We start from the raw sequence: 27,973 nt of genomic DNA, 5'->3' as shown, positions 1-27,973 counted from the left end.
AGCTTCCGCCCCCCTACCGCGGCCGCAAAGTGCGTAGGGCCGTCCCTATTCCTGGCGTTGGTCTACCCCGCGTGCTTATAGTAGAGCTCGTGCTGCGTACCAACGGGGGCTGATTCTTCACGCCGGTTACGCAGCGGCCGTTGCAGCCGCATCCGCTGCCCCCGCCCGCTGCCTTTACGCCGTTTGCGTAGCGTGCCCCAAGATGGCGTTGCGGTCGTCGTTGGCGGCGGCCGGAGAGCTGGCGGCGGCGGCAGAGCTGGTGGAGCTGACGGGGGGGATGAGGCGGGCGAAAGGCGGCAGCGGCAGCAGCGTGTAGCGGAGGCTCCCGGCGTGTGAGAGACTCTCCTGGGAGGCGGGTCCCCTCAGTCCCCGCTGCCGGAGACCGGCGGGTCCCACCCCCCTCAGGGCCGTCTCCCCCCCCCCCCCGCCTTATTCCCCACTGGGCCTCTTGGAGCCCAGGCCTTGCTCCCCCCACAACGCCCCGTCCTCGGTGTCCTCCCCGCGCCTGGGCCTACCCCTTTAGCGCCGAGCCCCCCACTCAGCCCCCTCGCTGCCCCCCCTCCCCCAGAACGGAGGATGATGAAGCTCAAGTCCAACCAGACTCGCACCTACGACGGGGACGGGTACAAGAAGCGGGCGGCCTGCCTGTGCTTCCGCAACGAGAGCGAGGAGGAGGTGAGCGGTGCTGGGGGGGGGGGTGAGAGGGATTAAATGGGGGCGGTCGGAAATAGGCGGGGGATGGGGAGAAAGTTGAATGGGGGAGGGGCTGGCCTGGGTTAAGAGTGAGTGGTGGGATGCGGGCGGGAAGTGGGGGCACTGGGAGACAGGCAGTAGTGCATTGGGGCGAGGTGTGTGCTTGGGAGCAGGGTGGTAAGAGGCCTGGTAAGAGAATTAGGGAGCCAGAGGGGAGGTATCGTCTGGGTGGCTCATTATGGGAGGAAAAGGCAGTGGGGTGAAGGGTGGCGTGCTGTTACCAGTGTGATCGGGGGAGGCTGAATGTTAAGGCAGTGGAAACATGTTGGGTTCCCCAGGAGCAGAGGCTGAAAGACCTTAAGAAGCGTCAGAAACTCAAGAGGGTAGGATACATGGAGTTGTGAGTGAGACATCTAGGGGGAGTAGTGCTTGCAGTTTTGGAAGGTAAGAATTGGGGGTTCCCAGAGAGTCGGGCTCAAAGAAGCCAAGATATTTAATGTCCTTGACATGGTTGGAAAGAGTAAACACTTTTTTATTCCTATAGCTTGAGACGTGTATGGGGTTTTAATTTTGCCAGTCAAATAGCTAGCTCTCTACTCTGCAGTCTTGCAAACTGGAGGTGTGGGAAGGTACAATAGATTTTGGCTGAGAGAGATGTAGGATTCTGAGAGTAAGAACAACTGAAAAGATAAAGCCATCACAAATCATTTTCTTTTTCTCCTTGTGCAAATTTTAGCCTTCTCAAAGTGTTTATATTGCATTTCATAATGTAGCAGAAAAATTTTGCAGAGCATATTTAAGAAAAGTTAATAATTGGAGATATACCAATCTCCTAGAGCTGGAAGGGACCTCGAAAGGTCATCGAGTCCAGCCCCCTGCCTTCACTAGCAGGACCAATTTTTGCCCCAGATCCCTAAGTGGCCCCCTCAAGGATTGAACTCACAACCCTGGGTTTAGCAGGCCAATGCTCACACCACTGAGCTATGCAAGATACAATTTTGAGTGATGGTATGATTTCTCTGCAAATCAAAGAAAGGTGCAGAATGAAAGGTTTAAAACACTGAAGGGTGCAATGATCTCTTATGGCTTGGCATGGCATGGTATGGGATAGGATTTGGCAGTGGGCTGCACTAACCACAGTGGCAGAGCTTCAGTCCAGCACATCACATGAGATGGGAAAGGAAACATGACCCTGGATTATAAAAAGAAACTGGGATAAAAGGGACTGATGCATTGCCAGAAACCACTGTCCAGAGAGGCTTGGGAGGAAGTGGGAATTAAAGGTAAGCTGGTTTGCCTAAAAACAATTATATTGTAGAGGATATTTGTGTCTGTAAGACTAAAGGGAGCGAATTTACAAAAAAAAACAGCCTTCCTATTTGGGGTACAATATTTAAAACAAACCAAGAGATACCCCTATGTGAGTGTAATAGAATCATATTGACTAGATCTGATTTACTGGTTCCTTGGTGGCTGTACCAAAGTCTTTGTTCTCCTGATTATCATAGTTGTAGCCAGAGGAAATCTGAAGGGAATGCAGACAGTTCACTGGAAAGTTAATTAGCATACCATTTGGTTATTATTTAATGTGGCGAAGGAGCCTTTATTATAGCTGTGTTGTCATTGTGCAGAATGTCAGCATTTCAGTTATAAATGGTCTGAAGGATTTAAAACAGGTTCTCAAACTGGGGTTGGGACCCCTCAGGGGGTCGCGAGGTTATTACGGGGTGGGGGGGCGTGAGCTGTTAGCCTCCACCCCAAACCCCGCTTTGCCTCCTGCATATATAATGTTAAATTAAAAACACTTTTTTATATATTTATAAGGGAGGTCGCACTCAGAGGCTTGCTTTGTGAAAGGGGTCACCAGAACAAAAGTTTGAGAACCACTGATCTAAAACTTCCTCGTAAAAACTTGTCTAGACAAAAAAAAAAAGCCTTTCTTACCAATTTTTATGAAACTATTTTGCAATTTTTAAATAAGTATAAGGAAAAATGTAGCCTTGTGGTTTCAGAGGTTGCTTTGTGGTGCAGTGATGCTGGGCCTAATTAAGAAAATAACACTTCCTGGAGCAGTTCTACACAATTGATTAGGCATATGTGGTGACATTTTCATAAGCATTTTTAGACAGGTGTGTTTAGGTACATTTTCACTGTAGTGTCTGGATTGTAATATGACTAAATATGCACACATATTTGTCTATGGCAAGCATATGATCTGTCAGCTTTTGACAGGTTGTCAGTGTGTACATTACTACAGTTGAATTTGCAATACCACCATAGATGGAACTTCTTTCCTGTTACTGATCTGTTCACAGCTGTTTTGGTCTTGGTTACACAAACGACTATACTTTAAAGTATGGGTTTGACAGCCTGAGAAAGTTTAACTGACTTGATTTAAGGTTTGATTATTTATTTTTAAAACTGGTTTAGTATACTGATGCTAATGGTTGTGTGGACACTCACTGTTTTGTTTAAAACCAGGCTTTTTTCAGTGTAGTTTAAGTTGATGAGGAATCAACTTAGGCTAAACTGAAATAAGCTACTCTTACACCAAAATAAGAGGTTGAAAACCCCATTTAAGTTAAACTGATGCAACTTCTCCCTGTAGATAAGGTCTAGCAAAGTTCTGACTCCAGCTTTCAAAAACAAAACAAATTTAGAGTTCAGGACTGGCTACTGAACCCATGCCTGATTGTCTCTTGTAATAGTTGTGTTACAGAAGGCAGTGTGTGGGTCTCTGGAGAAATGAGAACCTGTATTCTCAATGTCCTTTCTTTTATGGATTTCATTCCACCACTAAAAGCAGCAAAGAATCCTGTGGCACCTTATAGACTAACAGACGTTTTGCAGCATGAGCTTTCATGGGTGAATGCCCACTTCGTCGGATGCAAGAGTGGAAATTTCCAGGGGCAGGTAAATATAAGCAAGCAAGAAGCAAGCTAGAGATAACCTGCTGGCCTCACACTTTACGCAGGTGCAGTTGCACCTCTGGCAGGTAGTGCAGGCCAGGCCTGCCGCACAGCAGTAGCTCTTGCACAGCCTTGAGGACTTTGCTTTCCTTGGCTGCCTTGCTGCATGATTGGGGGCTGGCGATGCCAGCCCTCCATAGGGCTTACAGAGGTCTCTGAGTTGGGACCAGTTCTGAGGCCCAGGGGACTGGCCCTTCCCACCCCACCCTGGGGATTGGAGGAGTGGGGTTGGGTATCCAGCCATTATTGAATGGGCTGCCACTGGTTTGCTTCCAACTTGACAACTAGTCAGTTACAGAGGAAGAGTTTAGGTCCTGCTCCCCCCCACACCTGTTCTGTCCTACCTTGCAACCTCACCATACCTCTCCTTTGAGGGTATCTCTATGCACACTTGTGCCTGTCTGTCATAATGGAGGTACAGCTGGACCAAATTTGAGTGGCGTACCAGGCAGTATCCTTCTCACTATAGTAAGGGGGGATGAGTGGCTCCAAGTGTGTATGTTGTGGGGAGGGCGTGAGGGTGGAAAAACACCCCTCTAAGGTGTTTTCATAAAGTTGAGAACCCCTGGTCTAATGGATAGATGAAACAGAATCTCTCATCCCTAATATATTACTTTCAGTGGCCTATTTTGAAACAAACCATTTTTTCAATAAATTGTCTACACACTGGGTATCTTCTTTTTTTAAAAGGTCTATTATTGAAAAGACAGTGTTAGGACAGAATACTTAAATGAGGTTGTGCTAGAAATCGAATACATTCTTTCTCCATATATTATGTTTTCCATACCCAAATTTTAGATAAAAACACATTTCTGCTACAAAAATTACTCTAGAATTAGTAAAGGAATAACTAATTTTAAAAGAAAACCTGAAGTACACACAAAAAAGAATAAACTTCTAAATTGGCTCAGTGCACAGAAAACCTTTTATTGTATTCTTCTTGTTTGTTTGTGAAACAATCGATCCCCCTTAAAGGAAAGTCTGGCATGCTTCCCTCCCATTCCCCCCCCCCCCGACACCCCCCCAAAAGGCAACATGGCTATTTCAAAGAGATTTTGAACAATTTCAGAGAGCCTTCTAGCAATAGTTAGCATAAAAGTACTCTGAAAAGGATGAAAAAACTAGGGGGAGTAAATTCTTGTGATAATTGGTGCCTGTGTGTGAGAGAAGAACAGACTAGTTTAGAAATTTAAGTAACTGTTTAAAGGAAGCAATATAATCCTGAATTTAGTTTATAACCAAATCTTAGAACTTTGAAGTACTGCATTTTAGCACCTGTGATTTCTTAAGGGTTTTTTAAATTTTGCTGCTGGTTGTATTTAAAAAAACAAAACAAAACATTTTTTATAGACTGTTTTTTCAGTAAGGATTTGAGGCAGAGGTCCAGAAAATTTCACAAGTTCACTTAGGTAGAATGGAAAACCACTTACTGGAACTTTATGTGCTATATTTTAATAAATATACCAACTATAAATGTTTAGTTTTAGTGGTTTTTTTTTAAAGCCTTGGCTTAGAGTGGCTATAGCGAGACATATCGAACGGCTGACAGGTTGCTCATTAACAAGTTAACGGTTTGAGGGAATTTTGGAGGAAATACTTGTTTTTTAAAGAGCAGGGCATTACTGCTCTCCAGTTTACTATTGAATGAGGAATAAAACTGGATGAGGAAAACTATGGAAGTATACCCAGTCTATAGAGAGCATTTCTAATGAGAGTGCCAGGTAAGCACTCTTAACACAGAGGTTCTCAAACTTAACAAGGTGAACTATGTTGTAAGAGATATATATGAACATCTCCCTGCTTACTGATGATCACATAACATCCCTGTGGTATCCTTATAGCAATTGCTTACTTTCTAATATTACCTTTCCATGTATTTAATGTATGTTCAGCTATCTTTAATGTGATTCAATAGCTGGAAATAAGGAAAGCCAGCATCATGTGATCAGCCAGCTTTCCACAGACCGCAGTCTGAGAATCATTGCTCTAAAGGCTTAACTTGACTATTGTTTATATTTCCTTCAGCTACATAAAAGGTTTCTGTGAAAGCAAAATAAAAATACCCACCATATTTTTCAAATACAGTATTGCATCCATCCATCCATCCTTAATCCACTTCCCCATGTCATGTAGCAAGTTTCCAAGAAAATATAAGCTTTCATCTTGGGGGAAAAAAAATGGTTTCTAGATTGTAAGATTACCTTCTTAAATTGAACTGTGTGTGAACTGATGCAACATTGTCGTCTTGAAATTGCGGAAATGCTGGTGGGTGTGAATATGGTTGTGTGGGAGAAAAAGAGGAAGGGTAAGATTAGTGGGATATGTGTAAAGTAAGAGACTGGCCGAAAACTTTTGGAAGACAGAAAATATAAGGGAGGTTGCAGAGTGCATGGAGAGGAAGTAAAGATGAAATAGACACTGAAAGCAATGTAGGGAAGGATGAACTTTAATTGAATACAGGGAAGAAAGTGGAAGTGAAGCCAGGAAGGGAAAGAAGGGTATGAAAACCCCAAGAAAAACAGCAATATTTTAAACTTTATTGAACAGAAAATTGTAATGTTGCAACTAAATACAGTATATAGTAAATAGACAAAACTATTGTATTTATTTAAATTGCAGGTCTTTCTCACACTGGTTGGCAGGTTTAATCCTCAGGCTAGTAGGTGTCTTGTAAACTTTTAAAATTCTGTATATATTTATAATATCGTTTGGCCCTTTGTAATTGTCTTTGAGTTACAGAGAATAAGCACTCTGAACCTGTTTTGAGAATATTATGTGAAGTTGCAGAATTCAGTGGGATAAGAGACTCCTATGTGGGCATAGTTAAAAAAACAAATTACAGGCCTTTGGTGTATTTTCTAATTCCTAATAAGTTGGCTCATGTTTCTTCTTGCACATATAGGCACATATCTATGTCCAGTGTAGACTTTACAATTTCTGTTTGGGGAAAAAAAAGTTAGTAAAGAGTTGAGAAACCAGTGGGCATTTGAAAAAAACAGAAGAGCTAGGTTTGAGAGGATGAGATCTACTAGTTCTAAAATCTTGAAGGACATCATGACCAGAAAGAGTTCAATTCACTGACTACAGATGATACTTTCTTTTCTGCATACAACAGTTAGTTTTAAATGGAGAACATGTTTTGATAAACTTTCTTCTTCTTTATCCAACACATGTAAGATAGCTTTATTTAACTAATTTTAAAATTCTTTGAAATGTAGTATTTTAATTGAATTTGAATTTCCATCTGACTAGAGCTTGATATAAATCACAAGTAAAAAATTTATTAGTATCTCGTGTAAGCAAGAAATGCATCATTCACCGTTTCTAGCATAATACAATATGTAAAAATTAAGAGTGTATACATGTAAATTAAATTATTTAATTGCTTAAATGTGTGTAGATATGGTGTAACCTCCTTGTTACCAAAAATAAACACCAAATTTAGGCCTGGGCACACTGCGGGGGCGATATAACGTAGCTGAAGTTGATATACTTAGATCTACTCACTGTGGTGTCTTCACTGCAGTGAGTTGACTGCTGATGCTCCTCCGTTGTCTCTGCCTGCACTTCTTGCTCCGGAGTTGACGGGAGAGTGCTCGGCGGTTGATTTATTGTGTCTAATCTGATCCAGCGGGTAGTATAGTAGTATGATCAGGCGGGTAGTATAGACAAGCCCTTGCGGACTGGTGCTGGTCCATGGACCAGTCGTTGAGAAACACCAAACTGATCTCAAGACTTTACATTTCATGGCAAGTTTTAATAGAAATAGTGGAGGTAGCCAATGTGGAGTGGAACTGAATTAGATTTTGAGTGCAGTTCATCAATTTGGTAATAAATCCTGCTGCTTGATATCCTGTCTGCTCTCCCTCTGTCATGTCTCATCAAGTATGTCTACTTGCCTGTCTGTCCTTAGACTGTGAGCTCCACAGAGGGACTAGCTTTTCTTGAATGTCTGGAAAGTGCATCACTAAAATATCTTTGGGTCACATAGCTTTAACTAAATCTCCATGCTGATAACTCCCAGTTATCCTTCATAAAGTTGCCTCCATGAAGCCACACTGTAGAAGTCACATGCTTAGCTGTGACTAAGCAGTAAACAGTGGGTTTTTTGTTTTGAGCTATAGTTGAGAGGGGCCTGGAACTTCCTTGATAGCTGCAATGTATAAACTGAGGATTGATCCTTCACCTCTCTAAATCTCTCAATTCCTCTGTTTTTGCCTGCCAAAGTAGTCATGGAAACCAGCCTTTCCTTTTCAGTCATGTTAGTTTTGCATAGGGAAGTTGTAAGTAGTACATTAAGTAATTGTAATTTGAGTATTGTGCATGCTTTAATTTTAGTTTAATTTAGTAGATTTCACTTGTTTGGTTGAATTTTTGCTGGTTTTGAATTGCCTTGGACCTTGCCTAAGATGTTTTGTCTTGCTATTTTCCCTTCTTTGGATTTGCATAAGTACCTTTTTATGCTTCAGAGAAGGGCACTTTATTATGAGCTGTGATGCCTGCAAGGTCTTCTCCAAAAGGAACCATAAAGACCGTCTCCAGGATGTGCCCCTGGCAAGAGGTTCTAGTAAGTGATCATTTCCTTACAGATGTCTTATTGGCAAGAATAGTGAGGAAAGATTAACATCCACAGTGCTTAAGCCTAATACAAAATGCTTGGCTGAGAAGGTGGTTGCTCTCTTTTAAAGGTACCCTGTAAGGAACCATTGAAATATGTTTCACCAGTGATGGAGCCAAGGTTCATTGCAGTAGGTAAGGGAGGTAGAGGAACAGGAAGAAACGCTGGGGTACAAGGAAAGAAATTATTTTGGATTGTTCTTGCGGTAGTCCCAGAGGCTCCAAGCAAGATATAAGGCACATTGTATGAGTCCCTATACAAACACAGAGACAGTGCTGCGATTGAAATAACTGAACTATTCATCTTCTCTTCAGTTTTTGCTGTATTTCTGAGAAACAGTGCCCTGTCTTTGTCACTGCTTTCAGGCGGATTTCAGAGGGTCGGTGTATTTATTTATTTTTTTAAACATTCTATTCTATTTTTAGCTGAACTTGGTGAAAATCTCACCTAGTCTCTGTTGCAGAAACACTAATGAACTTTGCTAGTAAAATTAGCATGTGTAATGGCTGCATAGCTGTTATAAACTTTTTTGAAATAAACATTCTCTTTTTTGTAGATTTCAAATATATTTCAGTGTTTTTAAATATAATGCAACAATGGGAATAATTTTCATCACACTGTTAGAGGTATACTAAAATGCTTAGTGAATTTTAGGATGTTTCCAAAAGGTACTTTTGTCTGATGCTAGTACTTCATGACTATTGCTTCTAAAACATGCTGTGGTTAGAGTAGGAATCTGGGGAGTCAGGACTCCTGGGTTCTGTTTCCATCTTTGCCACTGGCTTGCTGTGTGCTATGGAGCTCACTTCACTTCTCTGCCTCTGTATTTTTTTTTTTTGTGTGATGTAAGTATAATACTTTCTCATAAGATTAATTTGAAAAAAAAATCTGAATAACAGAAACCACCAGTGTAACGAGACACAGTGGAGTAAGACATTTAGTGATAGTATATTACTGGATTACAAGCTTGGCAGGTGAAGGCATTAGCTGCACCAGCCTGACCAAATGCAAACTTTGATAATTATATTTTTCCTATTTCAGTGTATTATATTATAATTGCAAATGGATGTTGTGTTGACTTCTTGCACTAAATTATTGTGCACTGGGTTAACCATTTGACCAGAGGTGGCCATACTTGTGTGATGGGCGCAAAGACCAGGCGTGTGTGTGTTATGATCCTTATATCCACTTAGTAAAATTTGTAAAGCACTTAGGGAACATTCTGGATGCATAATAGTTATAGACATAAGATAATTTTCATGAGCAGAATAGAACAGTTCTTGTGAAAGTCTGATTTTTTTTTTTAAGGGAGACTGAAAATATTTATAACAAAAAGGACTTATAATGATATATTTTTAAACAAATTCAACATTAAGGCCAGATTAAGAGTTGATAGTGGAAAGTGATAGTTGGAAAATAATGCTACAAAATCCACTTGCTAGATTAGTGGTCCTCAGACTTTTTACCTCCTGCACCTCCACTCCCCACGCCACTGTTGGGAGCAGGGAGCCAGGGCTGCAGCTGGGGGTGGGGCCGGGAGCGGAGCTGCGGCCAGGAACTGGGCTGGAACAAAGCTGAGAGCAGAGTGGGGCTGGGTGGTACTCCCTACCCCTCATGGGGACTGGCCCAGGCCCTGCTGCGCTCCCCCCCGAATGTTCCTCCATGCCCCCCTAAGGGGTTCCGCTCCACTGTTTGGGGACCACTGTGCTAGACTGATCAAGTACTGTTTCTCTGTGTGCATATGTAATATTTTGTTTGTTCTAGAACTGGCCTATCTTCTAAAATGGTGCACATTTCAAAAGGTATGCAGTATGAAAGTCAGTTTGTTGTATTATGTAATAAAACTGCTTCTGACTGTGACAGTTTATTGGTCATTCCTTTTGATATTACAAAGACATGTAAGGACAATGAAATAAGACACATGTCAACTTAAGCCCAACAAAGTGTTTTGTCTCTTTTTTTCATTTACGTTTAGAACATCCATAAAATTAGTAACACAGCTTAGATATTGGGCCATATAAATACTTGTATGGGTGGATAGCATTTCTGTAGTTGATATAGATTAGATTAATCTAGACTACATCTTTAAATTGCACTGACTATAATAGGGAGTTAACCACAGATGATAGAAGGCTAGAATTTCCCTCTTAATTCCACTTATGCACTGAGATTCCCACATTATTTAGGACACCATGGCATGGTGGTACCAGGATGTTTTTGCCATTCATTAATGTATTTCTGAGGAAGGTAATGATTAAATCTATTAGGATGTTGTCAAGTAGTTTAGATCAAACATTTGGCCTGCCTTTCCTAGCTGATGGGTGAGAGGGTTTGTTTTGTTTAGAAAATATCTCATAGACTTTAAGGCCAGATGGGACCATCATGGTCATGTAGTCTAATCTCCTACATATTGCAGGCCATGGAACCTCACCTACCCACTCCTGTGCTAGGCACATAACCTCTGGTTAAGATATTGATGTCCTCAATTCTTGATTTAAAGTCTTCAAGTTAGAGAGTTCACCATTTACTCTAGTTCAGACCAGAAAGTGACTTGTGCCCCATGCTGCTGAGGAAGGTGAAAACTGCCTAGGGCTCTGCCAGTCTGACCTGGGGGAAGATTCCTTCTCAGCCCCAAATATGGCAATCATTTAGACCCTGAGCATGTGGCAAGACCCACCTGGGAAAGCACTATCTGTAGTAACTCAGATCCCTTCCCCTCTAGTGTCCCATCTCTGGCCCTTTGAGATACTTGTTTATAGCAGTCACAGATGGGCCATATGCCATTGTAGGTAATCTCATCATACCATCCCCTCCATAGATGTATCAAGCTCAGTCTTGCAGCCAATTAGGATTTTTACCCCCATTACTCCCCTTGGAAGGCTGATTCAGAACTTCACTCTGATGGTTAGAGACTTGTAGATGGCTAATTTGTATCCATTTGTTTTTATGCCAACCTTGACCCTTAACTTAAATAACTCTTCTCCCTCCCTGGTGTTTAATCCCTCTGATATATTTATAGAGTGCAATCATATCTCCCCATAGCCTTCATTTTGTTATCTAAACAAGCCAGGCTCTTCTCCTAAGGTGGGTTCTCCATTCGTCTGATCATCCTGGTAGCCCTTATCTGAACCTGTTCCAGTTTGAGTTCATTTTTCTTAAACATGGGAGACCAGAATTGCACACAGTATTCCAGATAAGATCTCATCAGTGCCTTGTCTAATGGTAATACCATCTCCCTATCTCTACTGGAAATATCTTGCTTGATGCATTTTAGGATTGCATAGGATTTTTTCACGGCCGTTTCACATTAGCGGCTCATAGTCATCCTGTGATCGGCTAATATGTCCTGAACTTTCTTCTCCTCGGTTGCTTCCAACTGATACGTCCCTGGTTTATAGCAAGAATTCTTGTTGTCAGTCCCTAAGTGCATGATCTTGCATTTGGAACTATTAAATTTCATCCCATTTCTATTACTCTCGTTTTCAAGGTCATCCAAATCTTTTTGTGATATTCCAGTCCTCTTCCATATTGGCAATACCTCTCAACTTTGTGTCATCTGCAGATTTTGTTAGCACACTCCCACTTTTTGTGCCAAGGTAATTAATGAAAGATGTTGAATAAGATTGGCCCCTAGACTGATCCTTGTGGAACTCCAGTAGTAACTTCCTTTCAGCCTGACAGTTGACCTTTCAGTATGACCTGTTGTAGCCTCCCGTTTTAACTCTTCCTTACTCACCTTTTGATTCTTGTAATAATCCTCATATCTGCCTGTTTTGATTAATAACAAATTAGAGGAAAAAAACTGTAGCCATTGGGGTGGTGGGTTTTTTTTGAGAGGGAGAGCGAAGTGATACTGTATTATATTTGTGTTCCTGCTTTCTCTCTCCTGCCTCTGCAACAGCAGTTCATTAACCAGTCTTATTCCCAGAACTGTGCTAATGTCAGAGTTTGTTTCAAAATTGTTAATTTTAATTGCATTAGAAACTGTGGTGAAAATAGAAAATGACAAATTGTAGGGATAGAGCTCTTACTTTCAGATTTCTTAGAGGAGGGGAAAAATTTAAAAACACTTGTGCTATTTTCTTAAGAAATACAAACTTCAGAATTTTAAGCAGTGTTTAAGTAGTGCAAGGACATACATAGCTGCTAATGGAGCCCTTTGATTTGTCATGAGATCGGTTAAGCTTGATGAGTCTTCTTTCACTCCTTTCTTACCAGCAAAGCTACATCTTAAATACCAGGCTGTCATTGCTACCAGGTTCATTCTTCTGCTAAGGTTTTATTTTCTATGGTTCTATAAAGGGCAAAGATCTTCATTTTGGTGTGTCAATCATGTGCTACGGTTGGGTCTGCTGCATAGAGGAGAGACCTTTCTACAGCAACCCTACTGTTTAGCCAGATTGCATGCAAGAAGTACTGTTCCCCACCCCCATGATCTCACTGCAGAAAAGGAATACTGCCAGGAAGTGAGGGTGCGGGTGGGGGAAGGAAGAGTTATAGGAATATCAATGCCAGGCATTTTCTTTGTAATCCCTATTGGTTTTGATAAATCAAGCTGGGAGAAGCCTTAGTTCTTTATAGAATTATATATTTATTTCTTGTAATACAGATGTTTGTTAGCAAACCTCCATATTTTAGTAACTCTACTTGAAATGCTTATGCTTTTTAAAGAACTGTGTTAGAGAATGGGGAGAGGGGAACAGAGGAGGGATTTTGTTTTAATTATAGCTGCTTTTTGACAGTGAATGGAAAGACAGCCAGGCTTTCTCCTAAAGCCACGTGAGGCCCCCTTCCCTGCAGGGCTGTCTGGGCAATAGAAAAGGAGAAGTGCTAGTTGGCTGCTCAGTGGGTCTAATCTACAAGCCTCCGTATTCCCTTGTAAACTTCACTATAAAACTGAGGCTATAGATTTTACTATCTCAAACACAAAAGCAGGGTGTTCTGAAAGATAAGATGGATAATAACTGTTGGCCTCTTGGCTGTGCGTTGCACTATCCAGGAGCATTTAATTTTTTATTTTTGAGGAAAGAAAAAATGCTGTAAAAACTACATCATGTTACTTGAAATATATATTGGACTTCAGTTGACATTTTGACCAGTGGCAGAAGGACCAGGAGTTAAATTTTCTTAGTCTTGATCTTAGAAGTACAGAATGAAGGCCACAGCAAGCCAAAAATGAGTATAGGACTGTAGATGAAAGATTGCACTTCAGCTGAGTGGGCCAGTAACTAATATAGCACAGAAATAATGTTGAGACATTTTTTACCATTGCTTTCTCTACAGACCAGGAGAGTTAACACAAAAATACTCAGTTCTGGGAAGATGTCAGAGGCTTTTCAGTGCTGCTGTTTAGGATGGGGAAGAGACATGTACTAATTCATTTCTGAATCCTTTGTTCAGGGACACCAGTGTTGAAGTATAAATATTCCCTTCAGAGCTTTGCACAAGTTTGTACATTTTAAAACCATGTGAAGGTGGGGCAAGAGAGGACAGAATCTCCATTGAGGCACCTGCATCTTTCACCAAAAAAACCACTTTTCACCTGCACATTTGGGTCCTATTTACACTACCAAATAATTAAATTAATGTAGTACATGGTTTGAAGCTTACCCTCCTACTATAATGACTAGAAACGTAATTGTTTAAAAACTGAATTCCGTAGAAATTGATGGCTTAGTCTTCTGCACTTGCCTGGCAAAGCTTTCCACTCAGAGGTGGATTTTTCAAGTTTCAATCTTGTATGTGGCATTCCTATCCTTCCTCCCAAGTATTTCTTAATGATTTACAGAAAAATGTTACTTTACAGTAGGTGTGATTTATTTACTTATTTTTACTGGTTACTAAGCAGACTGTAAAACGTTAAAGTTGTCTTTATTTCTCTGTTTATATGCAGTCTTGGATCATACTATCCAGTTTACTTGAGACCTTTGAGCTCCATGCTTATACTGGGGAGTACAGCTTTTTAGATGTATGAATTTCCCTGTGTACATCCTGTTTGCTTTCGAAGAACACAACAATGTCACAACTTCACTTTGATCTAGGTTTTTGTCTGGTAAGAGCTGATTAGTGGCAATATCCTGTTTTAAAGCAGTCAAAAATGTTGCCCCTGTAGAGCATGTTTCCTCCTCCTGTGAGGGTATTTCCTCTTTCTTTCAAGTATGCATTCAAACTGTGCTAGATTATGAGAATGACAGGACTTTGCTTCTCACTGAGAGTTGTCCAGTTGTTCGATTACTAATGATATTCTGAGTTGCATTAAAGAGTGAGGCTAACTAAGTGCTGTAAAATTGTTCACATCTAAAAGGTCAGCATTAGGAGTTGGGTGTTAATTAGGGCACTGCCTTGTTCTGCACCATCAAACTGTTTGTTTTTAAAAAAAAGCTTTAGTACTGCGATTTATTAGCAGATAAAGTGAGAAAATTCAAATAAAAAGCTACAACTGCAAATTGACTACAAGTGAGTATGCTCTGTTGATATTCCAGGGGTCTGCCTCAGGTTTTGTTTTGGAGATGGCACTACAAATTGAAATTAGTAGCTACTGAGGACAAGTATATTTTACCCTGACTAGAAAATAGATATTCCCTTCTTTCTTCCCATTGCTCCTCTTTAATTTTGGGTAAATCATGACAACTTTCTCTTTGAAATGGAGGAGGAGACATAAATATACTGATATATGAAGAGAAGGGAGTTACCTTACAAGTGGAGAACCAGTGTTAACAATTCAGTCAGGATGGATGTGGTCCACTCCCAATAATTGACGAGGAGGTTTCAATACTAAGAGAATACACAATCTTTGTATTCACTATTTGAACAAATTAAAAAAATGGGCTTACTATATCTGTTATAGGTGGGTCTGCTTTCACCAACTATTATTAAGATTGCCTGATGCTTCCCATCATGACCCTGTTTTCAGTTGCTTGTAACTTTGTCTTAACTGTTTGGGCTGAAATTTTCCATTCTGGGTGTCTGCCTCATGCTGAAGTATTTTAGAAAATTCAGCCAGAATAGTTTCACTGTTTCTGGGAACAAGGCTAGGGGAAAATGTTTTGCCCTTGTTAAATTGTGGTGACCATTTCTTAGACACTCTGTTGCCCCATGCTTTGCAGTAGGGACTAGAAATTTCATGGGGGGCTGGTGGTTTGTGTGTCAGGAGTGTTCTTTTTGCCACCCTTGTGAAAGTCTGCCTGAATTTGGCTAGGTTATAAGCTTTTTACAAACTGGAGTTTGCTTATGCTCAGTATAGACTTTAGATTTTAGCAGCTAAATTCCAGAAAGATTCCATCTGCACTGGACACATTCCAGCTTGGGGCTGACCAGGACTTTACCTGTAATTGCCGCGGTGGGTTGCTGTGGGTGGTGCTGGTTCTGGGTCAGGTTACTGGAACTGAGATCAGGGAGCTTTTGAAAATATTGACTGACTGCTCAATAAGTGTGCACTGAAACGAGGCAAGAGTCCTCTGGAAAAAATGGTATATGATCACACATTTAAAGATTGTATAATAGTGCAAACACACAAGAGAGCTGAATTAAAATCTCACAGGCAACCATAATTCTGACATTCCTGAACTTTTGAGTGCTTGATTTTGCAATCTTAATGTTCTTTTAACATAGTGTAACTTGTGAGTAAGCTTTCTAGCTAAAAGAGAAAGAACATTATTTTGCAAATTGATCGATTGTTAGACAAGACTATATAAAGTGTCAAAAGTGGAGGGAACTCTAAGTCTTAAGTTTGCTTTCCACACAAATGTGATTTTTGAATGTACAGTCATGTGCATGTAGAATTTCTCATGCTAATTTGCTCTAATCTTTCAATACTAAATATATATAAATCAGCATTTACACAGTAAGGCATAGGCGTGGTCTTTTGTGCAGGTTAGCTCTGAAATGTTTGAGTGAAACTACTACAGTTGGCCTGTAACCTAATTGGACTGTTGTGTTGGAAAGTTTGTGGAACGGTTGCATTAGTTCAGAGCTACTTTGGTAATTGTGCCAGTGAAATAGAGATATGTAACATGACAGCTCTGAGTGGATTGAGTGAATAAACATCACTTAAAAACTTGGGAAAACATCACAGGTTTTGTTTTTGCTTGTCTTTCTCCTTGTGGATGAATCACAGCCAGATTCAGTAAACACAATGTCCAGGTATTCCTTGGGGGAACTTTCAGCCAGCTGGGATTAACAGTGAGCATTTGTTTATGGGAGAGGATAAGCAAACAAATAAAACCACATTATATTTCATAGCAGAACATTAAAGGTGCTCCAAAGAATCACCTCAAAAATACATATTTAGGGGAAAACTTGAATTGCTCCTACTTAGATATATTCAAACCTATTTTGCTGGTTCACAAACTCAACTCTGTTGAAATGGGAATGTGTGGGGTTTTTTTTTAACTCTTTCTAGGCTGATGAAACTCAGACATTTCAGATATTGCTTTTCACAGATCTAATTGGTGATTTATTTATTTTTTGTATTCTACCTTATCTGAGGCAGAGGAAACTGAGTGCTGATCACAGGACTGCTTCTTATGGTGCCTGATAAACAAGGCAGCAGGGAGAGAATGGACAGGATTAGCTAGGATCCCTTCCTGTCAGTCCCAAGGGTCAGAAGAAGTGTGATGGATGAGAAACATCTCTTCTTTTCAGCAGCCAGAAAGGGGTATAAGAGTTGGGACATGCATGTAATTTTAAATAAAAGGTGTGCAATTACTTGCCTTACGTGTTTATTCTCTTAGTGCAGTACTGCATAGAATGTACATTCAGCGGGAAACTTTTCAAAGGCAAAAGGGAAGTTAGGCAACCAATTTGAAAATCTTTCCATTAAACTATCAAAATTAGCATTTTACAAGGGCAAGTTACCTTAATTCTGTGCCCAACCAACTTTAAAAAAAAAAAAAAGTCTCATTTCATGTAATGTAGGTGTGGACAGGTGCAAAGTAGTGGTAAAGTCTTGACTATTGGATACTGTATTGAGATGTGTCTTGAAGTTTAAACAGTATATGATGACATTGAATTGCAATGATGTGCTTTGTGATACCATGTCAAATTGCTAACCTTAATTTTGTGGTGCTCAGCCTCCATTTATTTTGTCTTTTCAAGATTGAGTATCCCTGTTCCAGAATAGTAGTAGTTGGAGTAGTTTGGAGAACTTGGAGTAGCTTACTAAATAGAGTATGTGCAACTGTCTAAATAGGACAGGGTTAAGGAAGGCTGGGCCTCAGAAGGAAGAAGCAGAATATTTTTCAGAACCCCAATTTGACCAGTCTTAGGGGTCATATATGAGAACTTATATTTTTTTAAGTCAGGTCCCACAAAAGCATACTACCATGAGAGTACACATATCAGTTGCACTCTGTTTTGCTTTGAAATATAACCCTTTTCATTGGCAGGTGCTCTTGGTGAGCAGTAGTCGCCATCCAGACAGATGGATTGTCCCAGGAGGTGGCATGGAGCCTGAGGAGGAGCCCAACGTGGCTGCTGTGCGGGAAGTCTGTGAAGAGGTATGTAGTCAACAAGAACAGAACACCTGGAATCACTCTGGTCGGTAGTTGGCTCTGTTTTCTTATTCTTTTCCATTCTTGTTTTTCCTTTCCTTTCCTTCCCCTGCTGCCAAAATAATCTGCATGTTGTGAAAAATATTTTCAGCCTGTTGGTTCATTTTTTCAGTATACCTGCAATTTATTAGAGTGCTTGCATTGTTAGTGACAGTGTCTGTTACTGTACTTTTCTATCTTCATACCCTTAAGGGTAAAAATCATTTAAAGTCAAGTGCAAAGCTCATGTATAATAGAGAACTGATTACAGTTCTATAAGTGTATAACTTCTAAATTGAACACTACAGGATATATGTTGGGCGCAGAACAGAATATTCTCATCACAAATGGAATTAAGATTGAATGGGGGTCTTGGTATCTATTTAAGAAATTTACAGATATATGTCTAATGATCTTTTTCCTTCATCTAACTGTGAAAAATACATAAATTCTCTTCAATAATATGTGCATGGTATGTCTCATAGGTCCCAAAAAAGCTAAACAATGATTTAAGTTTAAGACTGTCCCATCTCATTTCTTGCTGTGAAGAGACAATCTTCCATTCCCCGTACAGCCTTCACTTTCAGTAGTCTTTTGTGTCCTGTTTGTTTTGTATCTACTGTATTTTCCGGCGTATAAGGCGACTGGGCGTATAAGACGACCCCCTAATATTACAGTTAAAACATAGGTTTTGGCCTATACTCGTCGTATAAGACTACCCCCCCTTCCGAGGGGGGGAGCCCAGAGCCTTTTAAATCCCAGCCATGGCTGGGAATCAGAGGGCTCTGGGCTGCCCGCTGCTGCGGGGAGCCCAGAGCCTTTTAAATCCCAGCCGCGGCGGGAAGTCAGAGGCCTCTGGGCTGCCCGCTGCGGCGGGGAGCCCAGAGCCTTTTAAATCCCAGCCGCGGCCGGGAAGCAGAGGGTTCTGGGCTGCCTGAAACCGCGGGGAGCCCAGAGCCTTTTAAATCCCAGCCGCGGCCGGGAAGCAGAGGGTTCTGGGCTGCCTGAAACCGCGGGGAGCCCAGAGCCTTTTAAATCCCAGCCGCGGCCGGGAAGCAGAGGGCTCTGGGCTGCCCGCTGTTTATACCTGGCGTATAAGACGACCCCCGATTTTTGGGGGTTGTTTTTTAGTATAAAAAGTCGTCTTATACGCCGGAAAATACGGTAATAGAGTGATACAATTCCTGGCTACTGTTACTAGACTTTAAAATGTCTTTTCAAACACCCCAAATATAATGCAGGTATCCTGTTTTTTTAAAAATAAGAAAATGTTTTGTTAGTGTTAGGTGGGAGGAAATGAAGGTGTGATGTGAAGACAACGAAACAATAGGTTTGAAGACAAGATAGTTGTGGGAGGAGAAGGAAGGGGAAGGGTCATGCATGATGCCAAAGTTACAGACAGTGGAAGAAAATAGGAAATGAGGAGAAAAGTAGTACAGTTGTTTTAAAAAGGCTGCCTTTTGTCCGAGACCTTTAATTGAAAAGTTAAAATGAAGCTGTATTGTTTTAAGTTGAATTTTACACTGTATAGTTAATAAAAGGCAGTTTCTTAAAAAAACAGAGCTTCAGAAAAGACATGTCCTTACAGAATTGTACATGAGTTGGTATAGAAGATTTTAATGGTACCTTTCAAATCATTGAGGTCCATTTATTGGGGAACAAATTAAAATAGTGTTTTGGCCCAATAATAAATAAAAAAATAATGGAGATATCCTATCTCCTAGAACTGGAAGGGACCTTGAAAGGTCATTGAGTCCAGCCCCCTGCCTTCACTAGCAGGACCAAGTACTGATTTTTGCCCCAGATCCCCAAGTGGCCCCCTCAAGGATTGAACTCACAACCCTGGGTATAGCAGGCCAATTCTCAAACCACTGAGCTATCCCTCCCCTCAGGTCTTGTTTTGTTTTTTTAAATCCTGTGTGGCTATCCAGAGACTGGCCATGAAAATAATTGGAGGCATGGAAAGACTTCTTATCATTTAGCTCTCTCCTCATACGGGACTGTTCTGGAGGGAGAAGTGACAGGTATACAGAATTATATAGAGAAAGTAAATTGAGCACTCCAGTAGACGCTTCTTCAGTTAGAAGAATGAGGTACATTCAATTAATTTAAAAGGCAACACATTGAAAGCTGATAAAATAATATTATTTTACATAACATGCATGATATCTAACAGTGAGTTCCACAGATTAACTGAAGACATGAGCTGTTCAGGGATTTGGGAAGGAGTAGATGTTCATATAGATAACAAGGAGGTCCACAGTTGCATAAAATAACACTTAAAATGTTTTTGTGAGGATTTTAAACCATCAGGCTACAGGGCATAAGTCAACAGCTAACTGATAAGAGTTTGGAGGAAACTTCCCCCACAGGCAAATTATTTCATATTTGTCAACTATGGAATTTCTTGCATTGTCCGCTGAAGCATCTGGAAATGACTGCTGTCAGACAAGATGCTGGACTAAGTGGTCCCGTGGTCTGGTCTAATACAGCAGTTCCTGTGTTCTGTGTATCTATTCAGAGGTCCTCAAAATCTACATATCAGAATTAAAAATCCTTATGTATACCACCTGCTGTATACACTCTAAGCCTCTTAATATCAAAATGTCTTTCCTTTTTAACTCTTCCATAAAAATTTGTATTAGGAAGTAACTGCCATTTTTAAATTAACTAACCGCACATTGGCACCCTACTTTATTCCTGTAAAAGAAGCGGGTTCATGTACCTCTGAAGTATTTAAAACTCAACTAAAATATTGCAAGTATTTGAAGAACGCTTGAGGGTTTTTTCAAAAATTTCCACTCTTGCTTCCCCTCATATTATGCTTTGTGCTGAAAGTCAGATAAGGTTAGAGCTGACATTGTCTTCCTCCCCGCCTTGTGTAGTGAGGAGGATTGTGGGGCAGGGTATTGAACTTTGTACTTTGTTCACCTCCATTGTATAACTAGGCCCATGGCATTCGGTTTCAAATGCAGGTGGGGTTAATTGTGCTTGTGAAAATTGTTGGCAGCACCCAGCTGTGTCTCATAGCAATTATTTGCTTGCATACCATGGAAAGAATAAAATGGTTATGTTTTTAAAAGAACCTCTCTTCCCAAAGCCCACTAATTCTTCTGAGGTCTGTTTTTGTTGGGGTGTGTTTTTGGTTTTGGTTTTTTTCTATGAAGATAGCATTTTCCATCCGCTCATATCTTTGAAATTGAGGAGAAACTACTCAGTTTTCTTGTTCCCAAGCTGTAACATGGCACACTGAACTTGAGCTACTAATAATCAAGACTATAGCAAAATATAATGCTGGCAAAAGACAAATGATAGTTTAACTGGGCTAGTGAAAAATGTTCTACTTGGAGACACAGCCCTGCTTTATGAACAAATCACTATTAATAATTAAGCTATTTGATATTGAAGTCAAAGGTTCATTGAGCAAATCCATGGCTTCACCTTTCAAATCCTAAAATAAATCTGCATTGACCCTCCCTTTCTCTGGCAGCTGAGAGCCTTGGAGAAGCTGCTCTCTTTCCATGACAGCTTAGTGGTTGAAAGGAAGCCTTGGCATGGACTCCATTTGCAGTGAAGAAACTGGTTTGGGCTGGCTGAGATAATCCCCTCTTGCTCAGCTGGTGTTTGCTTGCTCACATGTATTTCTGCCGAATGAGACTGTAATTCAAACTGTGGCAGCCTAGCAGGGTTGAGTTGCTCTGAGTGAAGTACCTGCCTGCTCAAATGCTGCTCAACAAACAATAAATATCAAAAGTGCCAAAAGGAGCACGGTTACAGGAACAGCTGACCACTGCAGCACCCAGTCATATTTCTAGTCATTTCAGATTCCACCTCTGCCCTCAAGCTATCAGATGTTGACATCATGAAGACTCCTCTCGAATGAACTTTGGAAGAGCGATGTATTGCGTGTAGTTACCTGGTAGAGGACCATATGATCACTGCAGCAGCTGATTATAACTTCTTAATCCAGTGAATGTAACCATTAAATGCTACTTAGCTGTATTTGTTTAGATATACTGAAATTTGATTTGCAGACTACCAGTTATAATTGTGCAATGTATAACACTTGCACAGAATTACAGAAAATACGAAATCTCAGTCTTACGATCTTTGTATGTGCTAAAATGCTAGCCTGGGGACCTGTCATATGATGGGCATAATCTGTTACTGGACTTGAGAAGCTGAGGTGCCCAGTTTGGAATGCTAATTTGGCAGAGGCAGTGGTCCAAAGTGATGTCTTATCAGGGTATCAGTTTTTCCTGGAACTCAGGACTATTGTGTAAGCCTTAAAAGAATTCATCCCATCGCTTGATTTCAGAAGTTTTTGAAGGGCAGTAATTGGATTGTTGTGTTATGGGGGCACTAGTAGGAGCTCCTTTCTGATGAGAATTGATCCCCAGACATTCTTGGGACAACTGCATCCACCTCCTACATATAGGGAGGTGGTAGATTGGCTAGCAGGTAGACCCAGCTGGCTCCTTGGCAGCCCACCTCATGGGCTGCTGTGGATTTCTGGCTCCCTGGGCCTGCAGGAACTTTGGCGGCCCGCCTGACAGGTTCCCCAGGATTTCAGGACCTCGGCTGGCTATCTCCCCACCTAGTTCCCTGGGCTTCCCACCTGGTAGTGAGTCTTCCCAGGTGGCTGGCTACCCAGCTTTCTGGGCTGCCAACCTGATGGGCAGGCGTTGTAGGGTGCAAGGGAACTGGCTGGAAATGTTGGAAATATTTCAGTGAAATGAACTTTTTCAATTGTTTCCATTCCATAGGAAAGTGCATTTCTGACTTTTTGTTCAGATCCAGAATGAAATGTGAAATTTCCTACAGGAAAGAAACTCTCTGGTTTCTACACAGTTCTACATTTAAATATAATAGTGTTGTGCAGCCATTTTCTCTTTTTTCTCTCACTATTTGAATTTATTGGTTTGTGAGAGGTTGTTTTATGTTGCATCAGCTAATTAAATATTTGATGTGAATTCCAACACTGGTTCTACATGTAAGAATAGAGCATATGAAGAATTAGAAAATAATTTGCTGTCTGCACAGATGCATTTGAATTTCACATGTCTCCAGTTCCATTGTAGTACAATTAACCTTGAATTATAATTAGCTTATAACAGTCAACATTGTGGTATGTAAATGCCTTATTCACCGGATATACAAAAATGCAAGTACTCAGACTTTAAATATTGCGTGTGACTAGAAAGATTTCCCAGGCTGTTGAACTGAAGCTGTAAGGATCCCATGTGTTTATAAGAACTGATTTGAACCTGCAGGTGGCAAACATCAATGGTAACTTAAAGTGTACTTTTCATCTGCTGTAACCTTCATTGCTAGCAAAATTAATTGCTAATGAAGGGTAGGGTAGGAAGGTTAAATAGGAATGGGGAACCCTAAATTTTAACTACCCTAACTAATCCTGTGTACTTTAAAGCTGGGATTACAAGGTATTTAGCACATCTGTCACATCAACATTCATATGCCCCTTCATGCTTTGATTTGTGGGCTCTAAAGTTTTACCTTTTTTTTTTAAAAAACATAACTGCACTCAAACAAAACAAAAATAATTCTACATTTGTAAGTTGCACTTTCATGCCAGGGATTGCACTACAGTACTTTTATATATTTGAAAATGTAGAAAAACATCCAAAATATTTGTAATTTGAATGTCAAGTATCAGAGGGGTAGCCATGTTAGTCTGGATCTGTAAAAAGCAACAGAGTCCTATGGCACCTTATAGACTAACAAATGTATTGGAGCATAAGTTTTTGTTGCTGAATACCCACTTCGTCAGACATAATTTGAATGGGTATTCTATTATTGTTTAACAGTAAAAAATAAAACTGATTAATCGCAACTATTTTAGTCTTGTGATTAATTGCGATTATTTTTAATTGTTTGTGCTAATTTAATTAAAATTATTGTAATAGATATTGTAAGGTTAGGCCATATAATACGTTGATATTTTAAATTTAATTTAAATATATATATTTAAAATTTTACTGAATTTTTAAATAAAAAATCCAATTTATATACATGTCTGATTTTTTTTAATCTATAAATTTGATTATCCACAGTACGGTGGTAGTTATAAGATAGCAGAGAATTAAGTCCACAGACTTACATACCCAACAATGTGAGTAAAGGAAAGGGTAAAACAAACATTTTGCCCCAAAAGCCCTTAAGGATGTATTTGGCCCTTGTCTAAAATAGCAAACTTCATATCTTGTAATTCACCACCAGTATTTGTGATGGAAGCTGTATTGTAGATAGGATTCAATTGATTTTTACCTGAGGTTTCTCACCCTAAAATTTTCTAGTGTGGACTCAGCCTTTGAACCCAAGTAGACCAAAGTAAAACAACTGAAATTCCAACCCACATTTTCTTCAGCTCAGCTGCAAGGAAATAAAAGCTTTCTGTAGAACAAGTGGTGTTGCTGCAGACTGCTTTTTGCATCTGACACAAACGTATTTTCAGCTTTGAAACCCAAGCCTGCTGATCTTAGAGATCTTCAACCGTTTCCCCTTTATTTTAAGCAAGTTTTATCTGGGCTCAAACTGTGCTGACCATGTCGTTCTGTTCAATTTGCCATATAAGAGCTGTTGGATCATTGAGGGTATCTTGATATGCAGGTGTCAAACTGATTTTTCTCTCTAAGATGGATCCCAGGCTTTTGGGGCTCGTGCTACAGTTATATCATCCCTCTGGTGATTACACTGTTTTCATGTGAATTGACTGCTTGCAACATTTGCTTCCTGTTTTTACAAACCCTGCTGTCACACTGGAAATAAGGAAATGAGCTGAGCTGTAGTTAAAAACATTAAACCTTCTTCTGCTTGTGCTTTCTGTAGGCTGGAGTGAAAGGGACATTAGGAAGATTAGTAGGAATTTTTGAGGTAAGTTTATTGAAATATCTGTTCAGGTTGTAAAGTCTTGCTGCAAAAATGTCATTTTAGTGAAACTTCTTTCTAAGCTTGCAGCAGTATGCATGTTGACCAAACTAGACAACCAGATTTGGAGGAAAAGCACTTTTATTTTTATTTTTTTCCCTCAGAGGTACTGAGTGCTCAGTTTCCACTTCAGGTGGGATAGCTGGTGATCAGCCGCAATCAAAATCATATCTCATATTAAATAATGCCATTCACCGGCAGTACAGAGCAAGACTTCATGGAATAGTGTGGGGCCTCTTTATTGTGTGTGGACTATTGTACGCTACTTCATCCTAATGCCACTTATTGTAGTCCCTTGATTTTATATACACTAACCCTTTCTGAACAACTTTCTTGATCTTGAAATGAGAGACCACTGATTGTAGTTTTGTAGACTAAATAAGGTCACTACTTAAAGGAAGGTTTGAGGGTGCTTTAAGTAGTCCCCTCTCCCTCACCCCCCCCCCCCAAATAAAATAAAAGGTTTAGGATTTTATTTAGGTATTGTCTTTTTGCCTGCTCTGCCATAATCCTGTCCATTTTGCCTTTCAGAATCGGGACAGGAAACACAGAACATATGTTTATGTACTTATTGTCACAGACGTGTTGGAAGACTGGGAGGACTCTGTCAATATTGGTAAGACTTTCTTGCTTGCTAGCATTACTGGTGTACATTGTCCCTCTCATACAGAAGCATGCCAACTCCCCGCCCTTTACTGTAAGTGATTGTTAGAATAGTTGAATTCTATTGACTTGTCCTTTGAAAGCAAAAATATCATGTTGATTCCTTCTTCCTTCCCTGGTCCTTTAAGTGTCGTCTCAGTGGGTTTATATAGAGACTCGTGTTTTGTGTAATTCTTGCACTTCTGTTTCACCACTCACTCCTGAAAGCTGTGCATTTAAATCCTTATCAGATCCCCAAACGAAAATGAGTTTGTCAGTTTAATTCCTGCAGGATGCTTGTCAACACTCTTAAAAACCCGCATATAATTGGGCTCATCTTGCAGGCTCTCCTCAGGAGAGGTCTTAGTACAAAGAGACACATGCTGTACAAGAGGATTGAGATGCCTTGGGGAAAAAGCACTTCCTCATGCCATGCCATGTTTCAGAGAGTGCCATCATTTCCTCCTTTTCAGGAGCATGTCATTTAAAAAGAGAAAATTGTTAAATGATAGATGGAGTTCAAAATTTGTTATAAATTCCCTTAAAATCAGTGGTGTTTTTATATTTTTCTATCCCACGCAGAAATCATGGAAATAACATCTAAAAAAATAAATCTCAGAATCCCAAACCACTATCAATTGGATGCTGGACTTACTACCCTAATGAACATCTTTTGTGGAAGGTTGGAGGCATCTGTGTTACACTTGGCTAGGGGGACCCTTCAGTCGCTATGAGATCAAAAGACTAATGAGAGAAGTCTCGTGGGATTTTTGAATTGGCATTGGGCTGCAAGCCCACTTCATTGTTCCACTTTAATCACAGTTGACATGGACAGAATGCTAGTCAACAGCAAAAACTTCACAGAAGGGATAAATGTCTATCTTTAGTCCTCTTACTGCGTTTACTAATTTATTCCTCTACCCACAGGAAGGAAAAGGGAATGGTTTAAGATAGAAGATGCTAAAGAAGTTCTGAAGTCTCACAAACCAGTGCAGGCCTCATACTTTGAAACCTTGAGACAAGGCTGTTTGGCAAACAACGGCACTCCTGTCATGACCACTTCATACACTGACTCTAATGAGAGCTCTGTCTCTGACATCAGATGACTGAAGATGTCCCTATAAAAGAAAGTTTTGGAAAATAGACTGAAAAATGGATTTCCTTCCTCCTCCCTCTCCCACCCCCTTTCACATGCCTCCTCTGTTGAACAAGGCATGGGCAGCAGCCTGTGGCAAAGCAAGTGTTAAGAGTGGTGCAGTTTAGTGCAAGGTGGGGTTTTTTGCTTTTTTGGATATATGTATTTTGTAAAATACATTTTGTGCATGAAGTGCCCCTTTCCCTTTACACCGCTACCCTGGCCTGGAGAGCGACGCTGCTCGTTTCGCCTCTGCCTTGTGTTCTGAAGTGTTCCCATATGTGTCAACCCAGCCATAGCCAGACATTTTTCTTTTTTTTTTTAATTAAAGACTGCAAATGTGAGATCAATTCTTTAAGTCTTAGTCTGTACTGTAAGGTGCTGTTCAGACCTGTGGTGGTCACTTTCAGCGCATATGTATAAACTATTTTTTTAGATGGAGGAATCTAACTTTTAATTTTATGGGAATTTTTTTAAACCTGGGCTACTTGTGAAAAGAGGGTTTCATAATTAATCAGTTTGCCTTGTTTTTTTAAATACAAAACTTTTTGTGACCATGCTAATGGCTGGGCCAGTTTACTCCACCATAAACCCCCGAAACTTAGTGCAGTGACATTTTATGGTCAGAGCAAAGTTTTGATCACCTTCAGGCATCCCTGGTGCTCAGTTCCTTCTACAGATTCAGCCAACATTTCTGCTTTTGTATTAGAATGAAACACAAGGAATTGGTCTTTACCGCCCAGTCAAAAGCAAACAGCCTCAGAAACACTATGATAGAAACTGATTTTTGGCCTCAATGGTAGAAATCAGGGATTCAAAGTGTGGTTAAAATCTAACCAACCGGAGCTTCAAGCACCAATGCTGCCCTGCTGTTTTTGGAATTCTTTCCCGTCTTGCTGCATATTGCTGATGTTCCTGTCCACATGCCTTATACTGTGCTCAACTGGGTATTGTAATTTGTGCTAAAGTATTGGATTGTACTTATTGAGTGTCATTGCACAAACCCTTGGGGGATGTCCCTGTCGTGTCCCTGAAAAGAAGTCTTGGGGGGAAAAAAATCAGGTGTTGAATCTCTATTGTATGTGGCGTTGCAGCACTTATAATTGTACCACAGAGCATACTCAGAATGTTAAAACTATCATCCTCTGTGACAAAGGTACAGCTGGCTCCCAAGCAGAAATGCTAGTGTGGAGAAGTACATCATTTAATAGGATAGTTGCCCTGATGCATTGGCACAGTTCATGGGGTTTTTTTTGTTTGTTTGTTTTGTTTTTTACTGATGTAAGTTTCATGCTGTCTTGATTTGCCAACAGTGTTGTCTAGTTGGGAAATAAAATGGAAAGGGTTGGGGCTGGAGGGTGGGAGGGGTAGGGAAAGGTTTGGGAGGGGCATTAGTTAATCCCTGGCTTGGGACAGGAGCTAGTTGCTGCATTTGGTA

General features: G+C 40.5%; 1 protein-coding gene across 2 annotated transcripts; it reads left to right on the top strand.

The window, feature by feature from the left end:
- The first annotated feature begins 142 nt into the window (after window positions 1–142).
- Window positions 143–26,879, top strand: NUDT3 (nudix hydrolase 3). 2 transcript variants are annotated; one of them, XM_039534779.1, is made up of 6 exons: window positions 143–675; window positions 14,174–14,332; window positions 17,667–17,777; window positions 24,660–24,704; window positions 25,290–25,374; window positions 26,328–26,879. In XM_039534779.1, exons 2-6 carry the CDS (start codon window positions 14,297–14,299, stop codon window positions 26,504–26,506), a joined length of 456 nt encoding a protein of 151 aa, XP_039390713.1. In that variant the 5' UTR covers window positions 143–675; window positions 14,174–14,296; the 3' UTR covers window positions 26,507–26,879. The 2 variants fall into 2 exon arrangements, with proteins under 2 accessions (XP_039390713.1, XP_039390712.1); XM_039534778.1 differs by lacking the exon at window positions 14,174–14,332 and having other exon boundaries at window positions 152–675.
- The last annotated feature ends 1,094 nt before the right edge of the window (window positions 26,880–27,973 follow it).

Source organism: Mauremys reevesii, linkage group 4 (genome assembly GCF_016161935.1).
Source record: "Mauremys reevesii isolate NIE-2019 linkage group 4, ASM1616193v1, whole genome shotgun sequence".
Lineage (NCBI taxonomy): Eukaryota > Metazoa > Chordata > Testudines > Geoemydidae > Mauremys > Mauremys reevesii.
The sequence above is the reverse complement of the archived record's forward strand: the minus strand, read 5'-3'. Positions and strand labels throughout refer to the sequence as shown.

What these genes read in the sequence shown, in the direction of transcription:
- NUDT3 (XM_039534778.1), top strand. Translation starts at nt 577, where the DNA reads ATGATGAAGCTCAAGTCCAACCAGACTCGCACCTACGACGGGGACGGG. An exon ending in GCAACGAGAGCGAGGAGGAG is followed by an intron (nt 676 to 17,666) that starts GTGAGCGGTGCT and finishes TTTCATTGGCAG; the next exon opens with GTGCTCTTGGTGAGCAGTAG. An exon ending in TGCGGGAAGTCTGTGAAGAG is followed by an intron (nt 17,778 to 24,659) that starts GTATGTAGTCAA and finishes TGCTTTCTGTAG; the next exon opens with GCTGGAGTGAAAGGGACATT.